This window comes from Notothenia rossii, assembly GCF_949606895.1.
Source record: "Notothenia rossii genome assembly, chromosome: 11".
Taxonomy (NCBI): Eukaryota; Metazoa; Chordata; class Actinopteri; order Perciformes; family Nototheniidae; genus Notothenia; species Notothenia rossii.
This window is the reverse complement of record NC_136910.1, coordinates 9,128,102-9,148,092: the sequence shown is the minus strand read 5'-3', so window position 1 is coordinate 9,148,092 and position 19,991 is coordinate 9,128,102. Positions and strand designations below refer to the sequence as shown.

Below are 19,991 nucleotides of genomic sequence, written 5' to 3'. Positions count from 1 at the left end.
CAGCGCCGGAGCGGTTTCATCAACTTTTTCTAAATAAATATATATTTTTTGTAAATTTCAAGAGAAAGACAACAGTTCATCTACTAACAATTTTAATATTTTTAAACGAGTATAAATCACATTTGGTGTAGAAAAAAAGGAAGTGTCCCACATAAGTATGTCCGTGCAGAAACGTCATTTTTCTAATGGGCTTTTTGTTAGTGTTGTGATCTTGTGATGCCCCAAGCAAATCACTTATTATATGTTAAAGAAAATTATAGCAGTATACGTTTTACACTACTTGTGTAATTATGTGCTGATTTAATAACTTTATAAACTGTATAGCATGAATGTATTCACTTTGCTTACCTCTTGAGGCAACAATCATACAAACCAGTCATGATACACAGCTAGTGGAGCTATAAATGACTGATTTAACTGTATCTTTAGGACTATGACCCATTTACTAGAGCTGCAACAATCAAAACGGTAATCCTCAATGTGCCATAAAAGTTTGTGCATCAATAAACTATAACACTGCATCAAATATAGTACTATTGCCTTATAGTGTACATTGAAAATTATTCTTTGGGTGATCTTGGGTAGCTTAGTTTTTATAGATAGAGAAAAACTTTGAAAATTAAGGACGGATAGTATATTTATGTATTTGTAAAATGTTATTTGATAGCAGGAAGCATTTGGCACACATAGGTCACTAAAATTGTCAAGGAGCTATAGGAGATCTGCTTTTGCTGTAGCCTGTGTTCCACATCCTAGGCATAACCAGGACTCTCATTCTAGGTTATTTCATATCTGCTTCAGTGGACATTTATCTCTTCACACAATAAATGAAAAATATGCAAAACAGAAAAGCAGTTAAAGCCTTGAAAGTGGAGGTGGAAGGCAGTAACACAACTGAAACCACACCTCAACCAGCTTCTAGCAGCTGTCCACGAAGATATTCATAAGAAAGGTATTCCGACTGCTCTTCAACACCTTTGAAAAGATGGGAATAATAAATAGTATTAAGGAAACGCTGTCCAAGGCTGTGTTCACTCCTAAAACTCTGTTATCCGGTCGAGGCGGACTTCACATGGCTCAGATCCTTCTGTCTCTTGTCACCTTTCTACTGTCTGCCTTCAGAGGAAAAGGTACTCACTCATACTGGAACTATGCTATGTTCACCTGGGCCTTCTGCCCCATCATGACCCTCATCATCACCATTATTGAGATGTTCAAGCTGGACATCGTACTCGATCTGTTCTGCATGGACTGGTCTGACTTCGCCACAGGCATGGCCATGTCCTCCACCCTCATGACCGTCTCTGTTGCCATCACATTTGTCAACTTCTACGCCTGCCTGAAGTGCTTTTACAGCCTGATAATCTGTTTGTTCGCAATCTTGGCTGGCGTTGTGTACACACTTGAAGTGGTGAAAGACAAAATCTGTGACAGGAAGAGAGGGAGCTACCTGGCCGCTCTGCCTGGATTCTTCAAGGTTTTGGAGGCGTTTGTCAGCTGCATGATTTTTGTCTCACTGACCGGTTTCAGAGACAAGCCGGCGCTGATCATATGTGTTATCGCCTACATCATTCCTTTCCCCATCCTCCCTCTAATCATAGCCACCAACATCCTGAAGAAACTGAAGACGTGTTTGCCCTTTAACCTGGACAGATTTGTGTTTATATTCCTGGTGATTTCAGTTGTGCTTTATATTTTTGCTGCTATTGTGTGGCCTATTTTTATGTTCAGGAATAACCCTCGGCCCAGTGACTGCCCCCCCAGCTACTGTATCTGGGCCATACAGTTCATGGTTGCATTTTTTACCTACGTCAATCTTATTTTGTTTTCAATCGACCTCGTTTTCACCCTGCTTGGTATCTGTGGCTTTAAGCGCTCATAGTGGTGAGATCCCTAACCCCGATATGACCTATAACGACAAAAAGAATGTATGATGAATACAACATCTTCCCATAGCATTACATTGTGTATACACAATCATTTTCTAGCCTATGAAAGATTTCTAAGCTTTGTCGGCCCTTAAGGTAGTCTCATTTTTGGATGTCTGTTTTAATAATCCCCTTTTAGTTGTATGGCCCTGCCAATTATGTTTTGCAAATGTTGCATTATGTCTGTTTGAAAGTGAAATTACACATGACTGAACATACCCGTGTTTCCTTGGATCTGGCAGCTACGAACCGATAAGAGTCAGAAAAACCAAAATGGGAACAAAGTTACGCTTTGATAATAAAATTGTTTCCCTATTTCTGTGATCCGGTTTTGTCACTAGGACATATTTTTTGGGACGGAGATAAAACACTGATCTGCTTGTGTATACATTTTGTCTATGAAATATTGTTTTGCATACTTTTTTAGGTAATTGACGGATAAAAGTGATCCTATGCTTAGAAAGCCTTTAGTATTTCTTGTTGATTTCTTTATGAACATGGATTTGAAATGATGTCTATAAAACGAAGAAGCAAAGCGGTGTTAGACAATGCAGTCTCCTCCATATTTAATCATTGACATTTTTTTATTGTAACTTAATATAAGTAGACATTTGACAGTTGCCACAATGTTTAATCGTCTCACAGTTAACAATAGTTCTGAGCCAGTATATTTAAATCAGCAAGGGACAGTATATTCAAATTTCACAATAGGGATGCGAGGAATCTGAGATAGTGAATGCAAATTTCATGGCAAACACTGAGAGCTATGAAATGGAAATTAACTACGAACAATAATGTATTTACACACTATTTTAAAACCTTATTACAAGGGGGGGAAATGGCATATAGAAACAATGCTTCACAGTCCGAAAGACATCAGGGGTCCAGCTTTGACGACAGTGGGTGAGCACCTACAGGCCTCCTATGGCTCCTCGAACTCGGCGGTCTCCAGCAGACCCTGGAAACAGAAGTAGTGGGAGTTGCAGAAGACGGGAGGTTTGTTGGGAGACGAGCCCACCACTTCTGGTTTCAGCGACGCGAAGGGGCAAGCTCCACTTCCCTTCAAATGCATCTCCAACTCCAGCAGGATCTGCAGGGAGTAGGTCATCTCCGTCTCACTATGGCAGGGGGGGGGGGGACAGGAAGCATCAGCAGCCGTTACACTTAAACACACCATTGATACATTTACATGGATAATGGAGCATCCACCAGGCATTAAGTATATTTGCATACTTTCATGCAATTGTTTAATATACAACCCCGTAATGCAAATAATATGCATCCATTACAATGTGCACGTTTATAAACTGTTCTCTGTGAATTTAAATGGGGACCTGAATTGAACTCTGAAAAGGTGCCAGAGAAAAAAATATGTACAATTAATTACAGAGAATTACTAACATATAACATAAATGAGATGTTAAAAAATAATATACAGTTCACCAAGTTATTTATTTATATCAGATTGCAGTCTCAATGTACTTGTGTTTGCATTTATTTATAGATGGTTAGGGTATCTAATGTTAAAATCTGTAACTGGAGTTAAATATGCAACTTTTTTTGGATTTAGGTGTCATAAATCAGCAGTATTGGGATCGATTGAGGTGATTAAGTTAAAAAGTAGAAAACACATGCTAAAAAAGGTAATAATGTTATATTGTTTGACTTGGTTTTGACTACTTATTTTAATGTATAACAATGCTTCCTTTTATCACCCTTATTTTGATGAATATTGTTTATGTTAAATCTCGACAGTGATCGTAATAGGTACACAAAATGTAACGGAAGCACTGTACTTTAGTAAATCTACTAAGTTACTTTAATCGGCTGCAATTTGGTATTCCTCTATATGTGTGGTGGCTGCTATGTAACACTCACTTGAGAGCAGTGAAAAGTGAAGGAATCTCATAATCCCTGAGGAGCAGAAGAGTCGGGAGCCAACCTTGTTCCAGCGCCTGACTGGCATCAAATCCTTGACACAAAAAGTGTAAAACATTTTAATATGAACAAGAACCTCCTCATATGGTTATTAGCTATACATGAAGTGGCTTTTGTATTATATATTTTTGTGTGATAGCATGTTTTTTTACCAGGATGAAATCCAACCACCAGGTCTGGCTTGGCTGCTTCCTCTTTCTCCACCAGCTCCTCCCAGAACTGGTGGTAGAGGCCCTTGTAGGCGCTGATGAAGACCCTCTGCCTGGGGCCGAACGCCCTGAGAGGAGGCCTCACGATGGGCCCGTCCACCACCTCTGGTCCCACCATTACTATCTCTATGCCCTGGTGTCCGGGGAACATTTTGTTCAGCTCGTCGTAGTCCGTCAGTCTGGCTCCCATGGTCTCGCTTTGGCCCGCTCCCACCAGGTGAATGGTGAGAGGTTTGGAAATGGGGTTAAGACCGAACAGCCTCATGCCCCAGGCGATGGTCAGCGGCCTGGAGAACAGCTCACTGCAGACCCTCCACAGAGAATCCTTCAGGACCTCATCGACAGGCGGAGGCCTGCCAGTGTTGGTCCACAAGTCTTTCATGTTTGCTCCTTTTAAGATGGGATCGAGGCGAGGTGTGAGATCCCCCTGCATCGCAAGCCAGTCGTCCCAGCCTTTAATCTCTGACTGGGGCTTTGACCATTTCTCTGTAGGGAACGGAAGGTCTCCTGATAGGAAAAAATAAGAAATATGTTTAGTAGTAAAAACAGGAGTTCATGAGATGTTGCTTTAATCCTTACTTTCACCTTCCTTTATTCCTTTCCTGGGAGAAGACTTGGCTTATCCAATTGTATTTTACCATTGTTTAAGAAAATGTATTAAAAAAATTAGACAGTATGAAGTTGACTTTTGATTGTGTTCTGGTTTTATGTTTCAGTATTTGTAAGCAACTGTGACTGAAAGAATGTTAAACTTTTTTTTTAAGAAGGGGCAGGTAAAATAAGATGTTCTTCTCCCTGCCCCTTTCCACCATGCGCTATAAAAATACAAATTAAAACAGTATAAGTGTACATGTTTTGTAAAGTGTACATGTTTTAGTTTTTAAAATAACTGCCATGAACAAATAAAATAAAAATAAAAATGTGTGTGGACTCTCTTCCATTGATGTTTTACCTTTGAATAAAAGCCATTCCACAACTCGGTCAATGGAAGCCAGACACAGCTGTGAGCAGAATTTCTTGTGTTTGGGCCAGTCATTCTTTTGACAGTCTTTACAGCAGTAGTAAACAAATAGACATCTGTGCAAAGATGGGGAAAAAGCACAAGATTAGAGATCACAAAATGACTCACTTTGATGGAGGGATATTTTTTGCTGCAAAGGTCTGACTGGTGATTACCTGGCACAGCGCTTCATGCTCGGTGGGTTTGAAAGTTGATTTGGCTTCTTCTCACAACAGGCACAGATTTTAAAAGACTCCTCCATCTTCTCAAACATCTCCTTTTGAGACTGGAAGGTCATGGCTTTTCCCTTGGTCTCCATACCAGCTCTGGAAAGACAAACCAAAGAGGTATTGAATACAACATAAGTATTGAAAAGTAACTCTTTCGTAATAACAGTTCATTTATAAGCACCACATGCTAATACCAATTGTAAAAGTAACAAAGATCGTCTATTGCTTTCTAATCTTAGACATTTGCTACAGTATGAGGAGAGGAGTGACTGCCTGCAGGGATTCAAATGAGTTTAACTGTTGCAAAAAAGTTGCCTGAAGCTGGTGATAACTCGAACTAAGGCAAATATGTTAGCAGGGAGTTGAAGTATGAAACAGACTGTGGCTAGCGTCTTTCAAATGTCGAGGAGTTTAATTACCGAGCAACAGGCGGTACTGTTCATGTGCGCGTGACTTCTACAGTTAAGACTTTTATGGAGGACAATGTACATTTAGACATGTTGTCTCAAACATGGGACATAAGCTCCAATAATAACTCACTTACCTCTTGGTTTCCGTCATTTTTAAACTAGTCTCCCTCACGCTCTTCTCACAGTTTGTTCTTCGAGTTTCGCTCCTCTGGTGTGATATATGAGTCTGTGGGGGACTGCTGTTCCTCATATAACGTTAGCACCTGTGCTGACCCTTCTAGAAACCTCTGACAACCCCCAGACCCTTCCTGACTTCACAGGAGGAGCAACACAAATATATTGTTAATTTGACTAATTTTAATTCAAACCAACCAGGATATAGTCAATGTTAACACTAAAACAACACGAGCACCACTGTTACAAAGTGTATGTTATGTTTTAGATATATATGTTTAGTCTTTATTTTTTGTGTAATGGTTACCTACTGTCGGGAAGTTAGTTTGAGGTTGGGTATTCAGACGCAGAGGTGCATCATAATTGACCAGTGCAGTAATACAATGATAATCTGAAGGAGTTGTTGGTTTATCTGACTTTGAAGCTAATGAAAAGACATCAGACTTTCAATAACATATCTGCATATTTTTATAAAAATATTCATATAAAAAACGATCTATATAAATATGTGTGTGTGCGTGTGCGTGTGCGTGTGCGTGTAGTACACAACCTTTTGCCACTAGTAAAATATACTATACTCTTGTGCTTCCACTTTCATCCTTTAGAGGGCAGTGTCATACTTCAAAACATGTCCCTCTACTTGAAGCAAAACAAGAAACACATGCAGACAGTAGTAAAATGTGATGTTTAATTGTTTTACAATTTAGCAATATTGGTTAATTTCACTTAATCTAAAATACAACAGAGCAATTATGATTTCATGTTTACACATTTCTAAAGCAGGATTGTCATTCAAAGATTTCTCCAATGTGATTTATTATATCCTGCTAAAAGATCAAAGCAAAATCAATGTGGATGAACCAACAAGGAAAGAGGGTACGGAAACAGCTTTATAAAACATTTACAGAAAATAGTTTTGTAGTCAAAGGGGTATTTTTAAAGCTGCTGCAGAGGGTAAATCCTGTCATTCGAACATGCCTTGCAATATAGTGCAATCACTTATAACGTGCCTGCAATAGGTAAAGTATATAATATGACTGTGTCAGACAATAAGGTGATGTTTTATCTTGGGGTGATTTCAAAGTTTGTAGCTCATGCTGTTTTTTTTAACTCCATTGAATTGTATTGTGTTACTGATATTAACGCAAAATAAAACCGAAAAAAGCTCTAAAATAAATGCTGTTTGGCTTCTTTAGCTCTTTTTCTTATTGTAAAGCAACAGGGAAAAGGCACTGCTTATAGAGAGTCTCTGGACTCACTATTCAGAGTCGAGCAACAACTACAAACAGAATCCAAATAAGAAAAATAAACACATTTTAGTCACTGTGAAAGTGTATAATTTATTCAGAGGTAATCTTAGATCACGTGTTACATCAGCATGCATTTGATTTGAGTTCATGCAGCTATTGTGAAATTTAGGAATACATAGCGACAGAAGAAATTACAGAAAACGTTCAAATGATGAAATAACTAATTTTGGTCTCATACACCCATGATCCTTTGTATCCAACTTTGATGCGACCTCGGGGCATGAGGAGAGAAAAAACCTCTGTGCCCTGCTGTGGCCCTCAGGTGCCATACATAATGAGCTTCGAGAGATTTCTGTAATCTGTCTTATTAATTAATTATTTACGAGTGTTTAGTGCAGTGAAGGTGCATTATTTCCCCCACTTTCATGCTCTCTTTTCCATACACAGGCAGCACCCATATTTGCCATTTGTCAGCACAGCTGAGCAACGTCTGTAAAAGGCAGCCGGTACCCCCAATGACCTCATAAAGTCCCCAAATCCTATTTTGAAAACAACATCTTACAGGATTTACAAGTTTTGGTATCCCCTTAATTGTCTACCCCAGACTCCTCTCAATCTTCTTGAGGCAGCAGTCCCTGGAAACGGATGTAGTGAGAGTTGCAGTGCACCGGGGTTTTGTTTGGGGTGGACTGAACCTGCTCTGGTTTCTGTGAGGCGAAGGGGTTGGGTCCACTGTCTTCTATGTGTACCTCCAACTCCAACAGGATCTGCAGCGAGCGCTCAAGCTCTTTGTCGCTGATGATACAAAGAGATAGCAAAGGAAATAAATTAATCAAGTAAGTTGTATTATCCTCAAGAGGGACTTATTTTAAGAAAACAGTTTGAAAGAAATTAGAGCACCAACAGCAGAGAAGGAGAACAACATCAATATATTTGCTTTATCATCAAGTTACAGTCTACAGGGGCAGTTTGCTGAGAGTGCCTGCAGTAAAACAAATACATCTTCCCTTTGACTTGCCCTTTATATAAATAGGAATATGCCAGCAGAGGGAAGGAGTGTGAAGTGGGGAAGGAGAGCATTGAGACTGAGAACTGTGATGAGGTCGGGAAGTGAGGAGCAGAGAGACCACATGATGGTTCTTGAGAACAGATGGCATTTAATGTGAACATAACATTTTTACTGTTCCTCAAAGGGCAATGGATGTTATTAACCCCCACTATAACACAGGAAATGTGTATGTTGATGTTACAGTACTGTGACTAACCTGTACAGAGTGAAGCAGGTGGGGACGTCAAGATCTCTGAGCAGCAGCAGGGTGGGCAGCCAGCCTTCAATCAGACCCGGACTAGCGTGGAAACCTGTGTAAAAAACACACGTGTAAAAATAACATCACATGACGTTAAAAATATATAAGACTTTTTAAATGTATTCAATGACTTTAGCTACTTTGCTAATTCAGGTTCTTAATATATAAATATAACATTATAAATCAACTAATATATAAAATACATTATGATGTTTTATTCTAGGTTTTTAGCAGTATATAAAGTAGTTCAATTACAGTCACTTCACCGGACATATCAATTGGTCAATAAAGTATATGACTGTGTAAATTAGGCATTTTTCTTAAGTATATCTATTGTAAGTACTGTGAATTGTAACAGAGTATTTTAACACTTACTACTTTTACTCAAGTAAAAAATCTGAGTACTTTTTCCACAACTGATAAGATCGTATCAATTGTTCAGGGCCTTTAATTTAGAATATGTCACTCTGCAACATACATAAGGCCGTTGAATGACAATAACATTTAAAAACATCAAACAAGGTCTGATCTCACCGGGAAAGTGTTTGCACAGTGACAGGTCTCTCTCTATCTCTCTCTCTCTCTCTCTCTTGAATAAACGTCTTTCTGGACGTGTCGCTGACAGTCGGCCTCATCATCACTCAGTGTGACAAAGTTAATCATGCTTCAAACAAGCCGACCTTGTGTAACTTTCAGCGGGACCTCGGAAAGCATGCCCTAACTTAACCTGGCACAACCGCAGCTGAACATTTGGGACATTCTTGCACAGTGACAATCCAGTGCAGCATCCATGCCGGGTTAGGTTTCATAATCCCTCGGCATATTAACTGACAGATGTCACTCTCTCCCGGCTCTGGTTTGTATCAGTAGTAGGTTTTTTTTTCCTGAGCAGCAGGGCTGTGACGCCCTTCAAACAGATGAATGAGGTGCAAGCCACCATGGCAGCAAATACTGTAAATCCATCCGGCTTTAGGGTGTCCTTGAGTGAGACAAAACCAGGCAGCAAACAGATATTTCCCAGCGCTGATCAATTAAGACTCACATTGTTCAGTTGAATGAAGTTTTCCTGGATGAAAATTCAATCCAGGAAAATATGCCTGTTATGAATTTATAAAGCTTCAGCTGTTCAGCACATTTCTGCTGTGTATACCGGTTGTATGTGTGTTAAGGGGCCGAGAGCAATGCCACAGAGGCAGAGCATTGTAAGGCCTGTGATACTGGCACACAGATGGTATCATGTTATCCTCTGACTGCCACATCTTTCCGTGGAACTCAAACTGCAGAAAGAGAGGATTTTGATTTGAATTATGCATGCCATGATACGAACATCCCCGAGGTTACACTCCTCATCATGGTAAAACATTTAACAGGGAGTAAGCGTTTAGGCTCTTAGGCCTTCGGGAGATAAGGGGACAAAGAGACAGAGCAGTCTGACTGTTAATGACTGCAATAATTGCCTGGCCATATGGTGGATAAAGTTGCTCTTAATGGCAATACTTTGTTTCCTTCAAAAGAACACACTTTAGAAGTATGACAATGCAGTTTATTATGTGGATACAAACAGCCATCAGGATATGTTTTTATCTTTGTATGGATGATATTACTTAGACACCTTCTATCTCCTTTGTGAGAGCTGACATCACCCTCCCTGGCTTTTTTCTCAATGTCTGTTTTTTCACCACTCTCTCCTTCTCATTCTCTTTGTGACTTCCACACACACACCTTCCTTTTCATTCCTTTAGTCACGCACGCTGCCTGCTCCCCTATCATTTAAACAGTGTCATAATGCAGTGCTCTGCCAGCGTCGCGCTATGAAACGCAGCCAGGCACTCAGGCGGTTTCCTCGCAGGATGACTGATTCCTGTATATTTAGCTCCAGTGGAGCCGGCGCTGATAACCGTGCTCGGGTTCTGGGTGCAGTTGGGTCGTGGATTTACTGCTGCTTCGCAGGTTAAAGGGTCAGAGAACAGTTTCAGAGCAACAGCTTAGGAGGTGTAGGTGTAGTGACACATTAATGAGCTTTTGTGTGAGTGGACGCTGGATGTCTCTCATCTTTAGACTGTTATAAAGTGGTGAAAACCTACATGGACCGGTAATGGTGGGATTGTTGATTTCAGACACGACTTGGCCTTGCAGTGTTCATCAGAGTGAATCATAAGGGGTGGGTGGATCTTTCAAAAGGGCAGCTTACCCACATTATGCTGAGTCCAGCAATCAGAAGCCAAACCCTTTCCCGGCTGCTCCTATTAATCACACAAATCCCCAATAAAAGCCCAGTGCTAATGAATAGGCTAGATTTAGTGAGTTACGCATCCCCTGCTTGCTCTGTTCTCCGAAAGAGATAATTGTCAAATGAGCATAAAGGGAGACAAGCCACTGGTTCTCCAAGACAGCTGACCACTTAAGCTGAGCACTTTCTATTTATAGCCGCGGGCAATCATTGTGTTCTTTACCGGTTGATTTATAAGCATTACGAGGTGAAAATCTCCTTTCAACCAGACCCGTCTCAACAATTTAGTGGCTGGACAATCGCATCAATTACTTCTTTGTTTGTTCATGTTGGCAGGATGTTGGATGTACATACCAGGATGAAATCCAACCACCAGGTCTGGCTTGGCTGCTTCCTCTTTCTCTATCATATCCTCCCAGAACTGGTGGTAGAGGCCCTTGAAGGCGCTGATGTAGACACTCTGCCTGGGGCCGAACGCCCTGAGAGGAGGCCTCATGATGGGCCCGTCCACCACCTCTGGTCCCACCATGACTATCTCTATGCCCTGGTGTCCGGGGAACATGTTGTTCAGCTCGTCGTAGTCCGTCAGTCTGGCTCCCATGGTCTCATTGTGAGATACTCCTGCTATGTGAATAGTTAGAGGTTTAGTGCAAGGGTCAAGGCCAAATTGTTGCACAGCCATCCCAACTGAGAGAACTCGAGAGAGGAACTCGCTCTGAATCCGCCATAAAGACTGATGCAGGTCGGAGTCATCCGGCCTCGGCCTGCTCGCGTTCTGCCAAAGCTTTTCCATGTTGGTACCAGACAAGATGGCGTCCAGACGTGGCGTGAGGTCCCCCTGCATGGGAAGCCAGTCGTCCCAGTTCTTCACCTCGGCAGCTGACTTGGACCACTTCTCCGTGGGGAATGGGAGGTCTCCTGTTAGGGTGGCAGTACATTTATGATTGATTGAGTCACACAAAAAGACTCAGATTAGAGCTGATTCTGTCTAGCAAGTTTACATGGTGTCTGAAAAGCAATCAGAGAGATTCAAAGGCTGAGAGACTTTAATTAAAATGTCTGAAATCGCACCAGTATTGCAGTGTGATGACTCTCTGTCAGTTTTTATTTCTGAGGCGTTTAATTTCTACAGCTTGACTTTTTAATATGCCATCTCATTAATGATGATGAATGATTTTTGTGTTTATGTGAACTCAAACAGCTATCAAAGTGTTTCAATTTAAACAGCAATGCCTTTTAAGTTCTTACCAGTGAACATCATCCACTCCACTAGTCTGTCAATGGCCACCAGGCGCAGCTTCTTGCAGACCTTTTTATGCTGAGGCCAGTCCTTTCGCTGACACTCTTTGGTGCAGTAGTACACGTTCAAGCACCTGTGAGAGAAAGATAGGGGGGAAAGCATTGCATATATAAATGATAGGAGGCATAGAAGTTGAACAAATTACACAATTCCGGGGCTCTTGACAATGTTGTAGACCATCCACTTAACTGTTTGCACTTCAACATTTTTGTTGGAAATTTGGGTCCATCCAACATTGTCCAGAATGAAACTTGGGGAAGAAATGGCCATGACATGTGCCAGATATTCAAATTCCCAAAATATAAACTCTTAAACTTTGAGGATACTCCGACCTTGCCCTCTACTTTTGTTCATGACCAACTACCTGGAAAACTAATAGCCTCCCCATTATCCTCAGGTGTTTATGTTTATGTTTATTTAGGATCCCCAGTAGCTTTTGCTCTTGACAAAAGCTACTCTTCCTGGGGTCCGACACTTAAAACAATACAACAAAAATACAACAACATTCAAGACATAAGTCCTGACATCATTAACAACATCACCAATATCATCAACAATCTCCAACATCATCAACAATGTCATCCACTAGCTACAAAGCATGAGATACAATTGAATTAGGGTTCTCAGCTCAGCTCAGCTCACTCGATGGCCAATCTCTTTCTGAAAGAGGCTCTGGACTCTATTTCAGCAAGGCAGTTTGGCAAAGAGTTCCTTTCCTTTGTAGCTCTATAAGTCACAGAAGATTTCAGAGGATTTGTCCTGGGTTTAGGTGCCAGTAGATGGCCTGATGTAGCTTGTCTTGTCTTATGGTCATGCTCGTCTCTTGTGTAAACTATTTGATCATAAAAATACAATGTTTTTTAGCTGAATTGGAAACAAAATTGAAAAGTGATAACACGAGATTGCAGACGTTTCTCAACCGGAAGCCATGATAGGTTTCTGGGTGATTCTCTGAATCGGGTGCCCTTTGTGTCCCCCAAGCTTACTTCAAATATTTTAAATGAAAGGAAATTACAAAATGTATTTTTAAAGCACTGAATTGAAGGAACAGGGTGTTTTGCATTACAATGTAAAACTAAATATATCTATTTTGTTTTATAATAATTAGTTGTCTTTGTAGTAGACAACACACATTTGTGCATGTCCTCACTGAGCATCTTCACATATTCATTGAATATTAAACAAATAACAATTATACCAACATTTTGATGCTAACATAATCATAATGCGTGTATAGTTTAACTGAGAAAAAAAATCTGAAAAAATACATGAATTATCTATGAAATTGCACTATTGACACTCGTCCCCCAGTTTGTTTCAACCCAGTCACGCTATACACTTTACCCCCCTATTAAAATAATGGATCAGTCCATGTGACATCTGCATTGAGGGAGTGACGTCACAGAAGTCTATTGAGGAAAAGGCGGCAAGAAAGGCAAGTGTCAGTGTCTTTTCTTACCTATATTTCATTTTTTTATTGTCAGATTGAGATTGTCAAGCTCAACAATTCTACTCTGTTGTATGAATTACTTATGGTAAACAATTATTTCGGAGAAATTAAACAATAGTTTTGCAAAATATTACAATTGTATTATGTCCTTAAATTCCATGTGGTGCTGTCTTAGCTAAAAAAAGGTCTTATGGCTACTTTTTGACAAAAACTTCAACCCCGTCACATTCAACCCCGTCACATTTTCTCAAGGAAATTCCAAGTAATTATATATATTTTTGAATGACTTGTTTCAAAGTGGTTGGTGTTACATACTTTGTACTGCTCCTTCCCATTTTAGTTACGATATTTGCTTTGTCCAATGCCAAGCAACTTAGTTTAATTTACCTGTTCCACTGGCTGAACAGATGTAGCAAGGTGTAGCTTGTGTTAAGTCCTAGTTAGCTAATGCTAGGATGCTACATTGCTTATCTAAGATATTGTACCTGCTAAACATCAACCTGCTAACGTTTGCTAAACATCAACCTGCTACATTTTTGAGAAAACTCGTGAGCATGTTAGCATGCTAAGGTTAGCATTAGCACAAAGACCGGCTATGTGCTAAGTAAAGCCTTACAGAGCTGCTAGCCAGCTAGACTGTTTTGTTCCAAGATGAACTGACATAATACCGGAAATAAAACATAATTATGAATATTATATTCATTTTCTTCTGCCAATTCTTTATTTATGCATCAGATGCAATGCATTCTCCTGACAATGAAGACGAATTCTGTCCCATTTAAGACGACAGCTGGCAAAAACAGCCACCGTAGGTAGAGGCAGGATTTATTTCGGAGTATACGACCTCTTTGCCCGGATGTGGGCTTTTGTGTTGTCACACAATTTAAGTGGTGAGGTAATGTGTTGGATTAGAGGTCTGACAGCCAGCGCCAGTTGGTGCTTTGGGGAGGCTATATTACATTACCTCGCAATCATTTGCAGACTCCTAGGCACACACATTTACATAACATCATTTATCAGCCTATGTGTTCTGTCAGCGCACACTTCAGGCGTACTAATCCTCCAAAGCATGCTTACAAAGTGAGACCAAAAAAGGTGAGAAAACACAGGTGCCCTTGAAAGGTAAAGTAAAACACACTTCCCCAGGGATGCCTCAGCTTTTAAAGTTAATGAGTAGATAAATGTGGAGCAGAGTGTGAGAAATAAAATGGAAAGTTACAAGCAGCCACTGTTGGACTTTAGGTGGTAATTCTCAGATGTCAACGGACTTGAGGGTTTTACTTGTCAGCAGTTCTATTTTTTTATCAGCAGCTTCTGGTTACTTTTTCTGAGAGAGGCACAGGCAGCTGGGAATTTCAAGGGAACACACACTCAAGATGGTCTCTGTGTGTGTGTGTGTGTGTGTGTGTGTGTGTGTGTGTGTGTGTGTGTGTGTGTGTGTGTGTGTGTGTGTGTGTGTGTGTGTGTGTGTGTGTGTGTGTGTGTGTGTGTGTGTGAATCAGAGCGAGAGGGATAGAAGGAGAGCGATAGAGCCAGAAGACAAAATGAGGCACAAAAACATGAGGCGGCATAATCTAATCCACTCCTTCTTCTCAATACAGACCTTCAAATAGACGGGGGCAAAGGGTACAAATAAATCCCAAATTCAAGGATTTGCTGCAAAATACACAATCAAGGGGGTAAACAGTGTTTGACCTCAACATTTCAAACATAGGCAAAGATCACACAAAACTGCCCCATGAAAAGTATTTCACTTCCACCCTGCTTCATGATGTTGTGACATTATGAAGTGCATTAAGCTGCTCTTAATAAGCTGCAGATGAAACGTAATCAGGGGGCTTTGCTATATTTGGCCAACGTCCACCTCTGTAGAGCTGGGTGGTCCCGAAATTCTGCCTTTGAAACAAACACCAACTTGTAACAACCTTTGGACAACAAAGTCAAAACAACGTCCTGACCCAGCACATATGGAGCTGACTCGAGAATGGTGAAGCCTTTTAGTGGCTTAAAATATTCAGACTGTCAACGATGTTAGTCAGTGTTAATGCGACTGAATAGCACTCACTTCACGCAGCGTTTCAGGGTCCGACCCTCGCAGAGATTTGCTGGCAGTGTGTTGCAGCTAGTGCAGAACTCGAAGGTCTCCTCCATGTTCTTGAACATCTCCTTATAGTTGCGGAACGAGATTGCCTTCGCCTTTCCCTCAACGGTGGCCCTAGAATCAGACAATTATTCAGGGTGGTATTTGAGTGAGATATAGAGGCAATGCAACAGATGATGTTTTAAAGGTCCCCTATTATACAGTTTTCCATCAATATATTATAGGTCTCAGATATATAAAGAACATTTCTCTGAAGTGCCATAATCCCCTCTGTTTCAGCCCTTTTTCCAAAGTGCTGATTCTCTGTCTGTTACTTTAGATGAAAATAAGGAGCCACTCCCCCACGCCCCTCTGAGAGATATTTGGTCAAAAAGATCACAATGGGGCTCTAGAAGGAGATTCAGGTGATTTGGCGTTACCTTAGTGATTGGCTAATGCACAAGCCAAGAAATCGCTATGACATCATAAAGTGGCCAAAATCTCATCAGCTCGTTTTCAGACAGGTTTTTATATAAATGGATCAGAACAAAAAGTGAGCGAGTCCTTTTTCCTGAAACCTTCAGAATCTCTTTACACAGAGGGGACACTTGTGTATAAAAGACGTATTTTGCACAATAGGTGACCTTTAAGATAGTTTTAACAGTTTTACCTGTATTCTCCGTAGTCCTTCATGTTGAGCTTGTTGAGAATTACCTTGGAAAGGCCCGGGACGTTGGAGTCCAGAGAGTGAAAGCCGGAGAGGACAGAGAAGACGCTGTCATTCCTCGGAGCGTCAGGGAGTGGGAGCGCTGGGATGTGTGACGCCATGTTGTCTACTTTAGTTTCCACTATAGGACAGAAAAGAAACCTTTAATTAACACAGAATCCCATAAAATACTGTATTAAAACTCCTTCTGCTTAGTGTTGAGTTTATTTATGACATTTCAAGAGTGAAGAAACGCCCTCTGAAAAACTTGTTTTAGCAGATTTTGTGGTTTAACTTCTCATTTTGCTGCAGTGATGTCCAGGTGTACTAACTAGTGTACATTGTGACATCACTTGAACAGCCTGTCTTCCTGGAAGCAAACTCTGTATGGCTTTTAAAAATCACTTTAACCTCACTTTATCAGCTTTTGTTTCTTTCACTGTGTTTCAATATGTGTCTGGATTTAGCTGCTGCATTTTTATTTTTCATTCCCTTTGTGTTTTAATGTGTTCAGAAATCACTTTTAAACTGTGTTTAAAGGCTCAGTATAAATATAGATAATTATTATTACAACAATTAGAGATTGTCCTTGCTTATCAAACACGTGCAAACCCAATTTGCTCATAGTTAACTAAAAATAGGCTCATTTCTGTTACGATAACTTATGTTTTCAGTTGAATTACTATGCAGCATTTTAGACCCTGAATGGCCCTTACATCATGGATCTGTCAACATAGCCTCCCTTTGACGTCCTTAAAGAAAATCTGATCCATTGTTTACCAGCCTCTGTGTGCTGTGCGCTTACTGACAGACACAAAGCAGAGTCAGAAGGGTGTGAGACACCCCCCCTCCGCCTCATCAGGACACACTGACAAATGAGAAGAAGCAGGACTGGAAATGTTGACATACAGTCCTGAGCCAAAAAAAGGTATTCGTCCTATGCGACCAAGTAACACAACAAAGATTTGCCCTGTTATTAAAAGACTCCTGACAGGGTGTGAAATGCTCTTCTTGATAATACATCACTGCTGCTGCTGGAGCCACAAAAGTGTCTTTGGGACTGATGATAACATTTAGAAAAGAAAAATACACCAAGTAAGCTGCTGCAGTTTGAGTAATGCCAAGGATATGGACTCTTCACCAAGCAGCATGGAAACTGGCTATACATAAACTGACACCGTATAGATTCCTATTCTCAAGGCTGACACAGTATCTCAACATAGTGTAAAGTACTCAGTAGACTGAAGACCTTTAAAATACACCCTCTGTCACTCATATTCACTCCGACCAAGACCCTGATGACAGAAGCTCTTACAAAAGAAGGATCATGCACATTCTCAGATGGATGGAGGCATGTTTCTTCAGACTGCTAACCTTGACAAAAATCCTCCGTCCAAACAAACCTTGCTTGCGTGTCACATGAATCTTGGCATGACACGTGGGAGAATAAGAGGCGAGGGAAATGTGATCATCTGATGGTGGCACTCTTGGTGGCTTAAGTAGCTTGTAAAGTCTTTCTTTAGATTTCACTGGGGGCTAACATCCGATACTTTGCATACGTGTAAGTTAGAATCAGATTTCTGTTTGGTTTAGATTAGGTGCCAGTTGCTCTTGTTTATAAAGTCTTTAATAAACAAGAACCATGCATACAAAAACTAAAATCTTTAACATACAGAAGTGCTTCACCTGGAATTGAAAACACCCCAAACTGCCTTTAACTCCAAGCAGCTGGCAGCAATAACACTATTCTTAACTTTCACAATAAAAGCGTCACCTGATCACACTCCCTTGCACCCAGCATGCCCCTTCAGTTTCACAGAGAAACAACTTTCCCTCTAGTTTTTCTGGGACTCTTTTCAATTTAATTCACAAGTGTTGCTGGGAAATGCTTTTAGCCTCATCATGTCGCAGAGTAAATTAAAAAAGGATATCTAATTAGCTCCTCCATATCTACAGAGCAGGGTTGGAAATGAACAGATTTCCCACGAGAGGGCAGGTTTCTTTTTTTTTCTTTTCTTTCTTTTCTCACATATCTGCCCGTGACACCGTTAGGCTTTTAGCATGCAAAGTGCTACTATCGGGAAACTACTGCATTATCATCACACTGAATGGCGTGAACACAAGGACACGATAACTGGAGAGGGATTTTACCTTCAGTCTCCAGGTGAGAAGAGAGACTTCAAGGTGAGGTTTCTTGGTAGAAGGAAAGGAAGTATTTGACAGCTCCTTATGCTGGATGTCAGCACCTCGTGGAGCCCTTTATTGTCTCTACTCGGGTCAGTAATGAACTCAGCACCACAGAGCCAACGTAGGGAAAGAAGCCTGGGGTGGGGGAGTGACATTTGGGGAGAGAGGGGGGGAGTGGGGGGGGTAATGAGTGGGTTGGGGATGAGTCCAGCAGGGGAATTTGCCTTGGAGGAAGATGGGAACCAAAGAGAGGAATAGGAAGCGGGACATTCTTAGAGCAAGAAGGGTGGGGTGAGAGGAGGATTAGGAGAAGAGGTGGAGACTGGAGCGGACACTTAAACAAGATACACCATCTGAAAAATAAACATGCTGGGATGAGAGGAAGAACATCACAGGGCAGGAAATGGAGAGCAATGAGGAACCAACGATAACAAACACATCAGAATCAATCAAACACATCAGAATCAATCAAACACATCAGGATCAATCAAAGTGCAGTAAACAAGTGTACAAAACGGGTTTTTATATGTTAATACATTAGCTTTTTATCGAGCTGTTATTCTAGTTTAAAGGCTTCCTATTTTTCTTCTAAAGCCTGATTAGAAAAGCAACTGATTTCAAAGCAGATAGCTCACAACACAGAGTAAATGTTATTAATGTAGAGTTAATGAGTTAATTTGTAATAATGACACCTTTTGTTAATTTAAAAAATTTATTTGGTCCGCCGGAACCTGAGATTAAAAATTAAACATACATTGTTTGTACACATATTCTCGTATTCCCCTCCCAGAAAAAGATCAATAAAATATATATCACATTCATTAGAGTTCTTTTTTTTTCAGCGTTAGGTTGAATTTCTTAGTTGTTTCTACTATCATACAAGTTTAAAAGGGTCTGATGTATCCCTCCTCTCCATTTTCTATCTTTGACGTGGCTTAAAGTCTGCATTCTGTACAATTTACACGGAGGGAAGCAGACGAATGGAAAGAAACAAGGCGTTGTGTTTTCCTCTCCGGCAGCAGGGGGCGCCCCTGACGCACAGAAGAATCAGCACCACAACTTCACAGAAGAGGAGTAGGTTCACCAGCAAAGAGCCAAGATGACAATTATGACAAATAAAACGTTGTATAAAACAAAATCTCATGTAAATGTAAAGTGATCCAGCGGGGACACTGAATGTTTTTGAGGTGCCTCGTCATTGCAGGTGTTTCAGTGCAGGTTCATTTTCTGGTCGATCCCTCTGGTCTCAATGTAACGCCGGTACATTATCACATTCCTTTATCCGTCATACCAGTATTCAGCAATGATCATTTTGACAACAGGCCTGCAAATCACTTCTACAAATAAATTAAAGTTCACAGCTGCTGTGCTGCGACCACACAGACATCTGAGAGTGGTCATTATTACACGGTATGTTTCTTTGGAAAACATATTTACAGTTACTTCAGCTTCGGGTTTCAGCAAAGAAACGCCACACTGCTGGAGTACTTTTCATATGAGGATGACAGCCTGCAAGTCGTGTTTGTGCGTAGTAAGTAAGACTGCAAGCATACGGGACACAGTGCTGCCGTTTACTGTAAACCATAAGGAAA

At 40.7% G+C, this 19,991-nt stretch overlaps 3 protein-coding genes across 4 annotated transcripts; 1 reads left to right on the top strand and 2 right to left on the bottom strand.

Annotated features, from left to right (window-relative positions):
- The first annotated feature begins 113 nt into the window (after positions 1 to 113).
- Positions 114 to 2,243, top strand: LOC307023556 (myeloid-associated differentiation marker-like protein 2). Its single transcript, XM_079656857.1, has one exon. The coding sequence runs from the start codon at positions 986 to 988 to the stop codon at positions 1,880 to 1,882; it is 897 nt and encodes a 298-aa protein (XP_079512983.1). The 5' UTR covers positions 114 to 985; the 3' UTR covers positions 1,883 to 2,243.
- A 236-nt stretch (positions 2,244 to 2,479) lies between these two features.
- Positions 2,480 to 6,435, bottom strand: LOC307023555 (putative protein MSS51 homolog, mitochondrial). Its single transcript, XM_079656856.1, has 6 exons — positions 5,850 to 6,435; positions 5,252 to 5,401; positions 5,028 to 5,152; positions 4,019 to 4,582; positions 3,807 to 3,900; positions 2,480 to 3,046 (listed from the first exon to the last, which is right to left on the bottom strand). Exons 1-6 carry the CDS (start codon positions 5,963 to 5,965, stop codon positions 2,851 to 2,853), a joined length of 1,245 nt encoding a protein of 414 aa, XP_079512982.1. The 5' UTR covers positions 5,966 to 6,435; the 3' UTR covers positions 2,480 to 2,850.
- Positions 6,436 to 6,555: 120 nt separating this feature from the next.
- On the bottom strand, positions 6,556 to 18,543 carry mss51 (MSS51 mitochondrial translational activator). Of its 2 annotated transcripts, none has more exons than XM_079656855.1 (7): positions 18,364 to 18,543; positions 16,221 to 16,354; positions 15,492 to 15,641; positions 11,925 to 12,049; positions 11,031 to 11,594; positions 8,405 to 8,498; positions 6,556 to 7,934 (listed from the first exon to the last, which is right to left on the bottom strand). In XM_079656855.1, exons 2-7 carry the CDS (start codon positions 16,286 to 16,288, stop codon positions 7,751 to 7,753), a joined length of 1,185 nt encoding a protein of 394 aa, XP_079512981.1. In that variant the 5' UTR covers positions 16,289 to 16,354; positions 18,364 to 18,543; the 3' UTR covers positions 6,556 to 7,750. The 2 variants fall into 2 exon arrangements, with proteins under 2 accessions (XP_079512981.1, XP_079512980.1); XM_079656854.1 differs by having other exon boundaries at positions 16,177 to 16,354; positions 18,364 to 18,542.
- Positions 18,544 to 19,991: the final 1,448 nt, after the last annotated feature.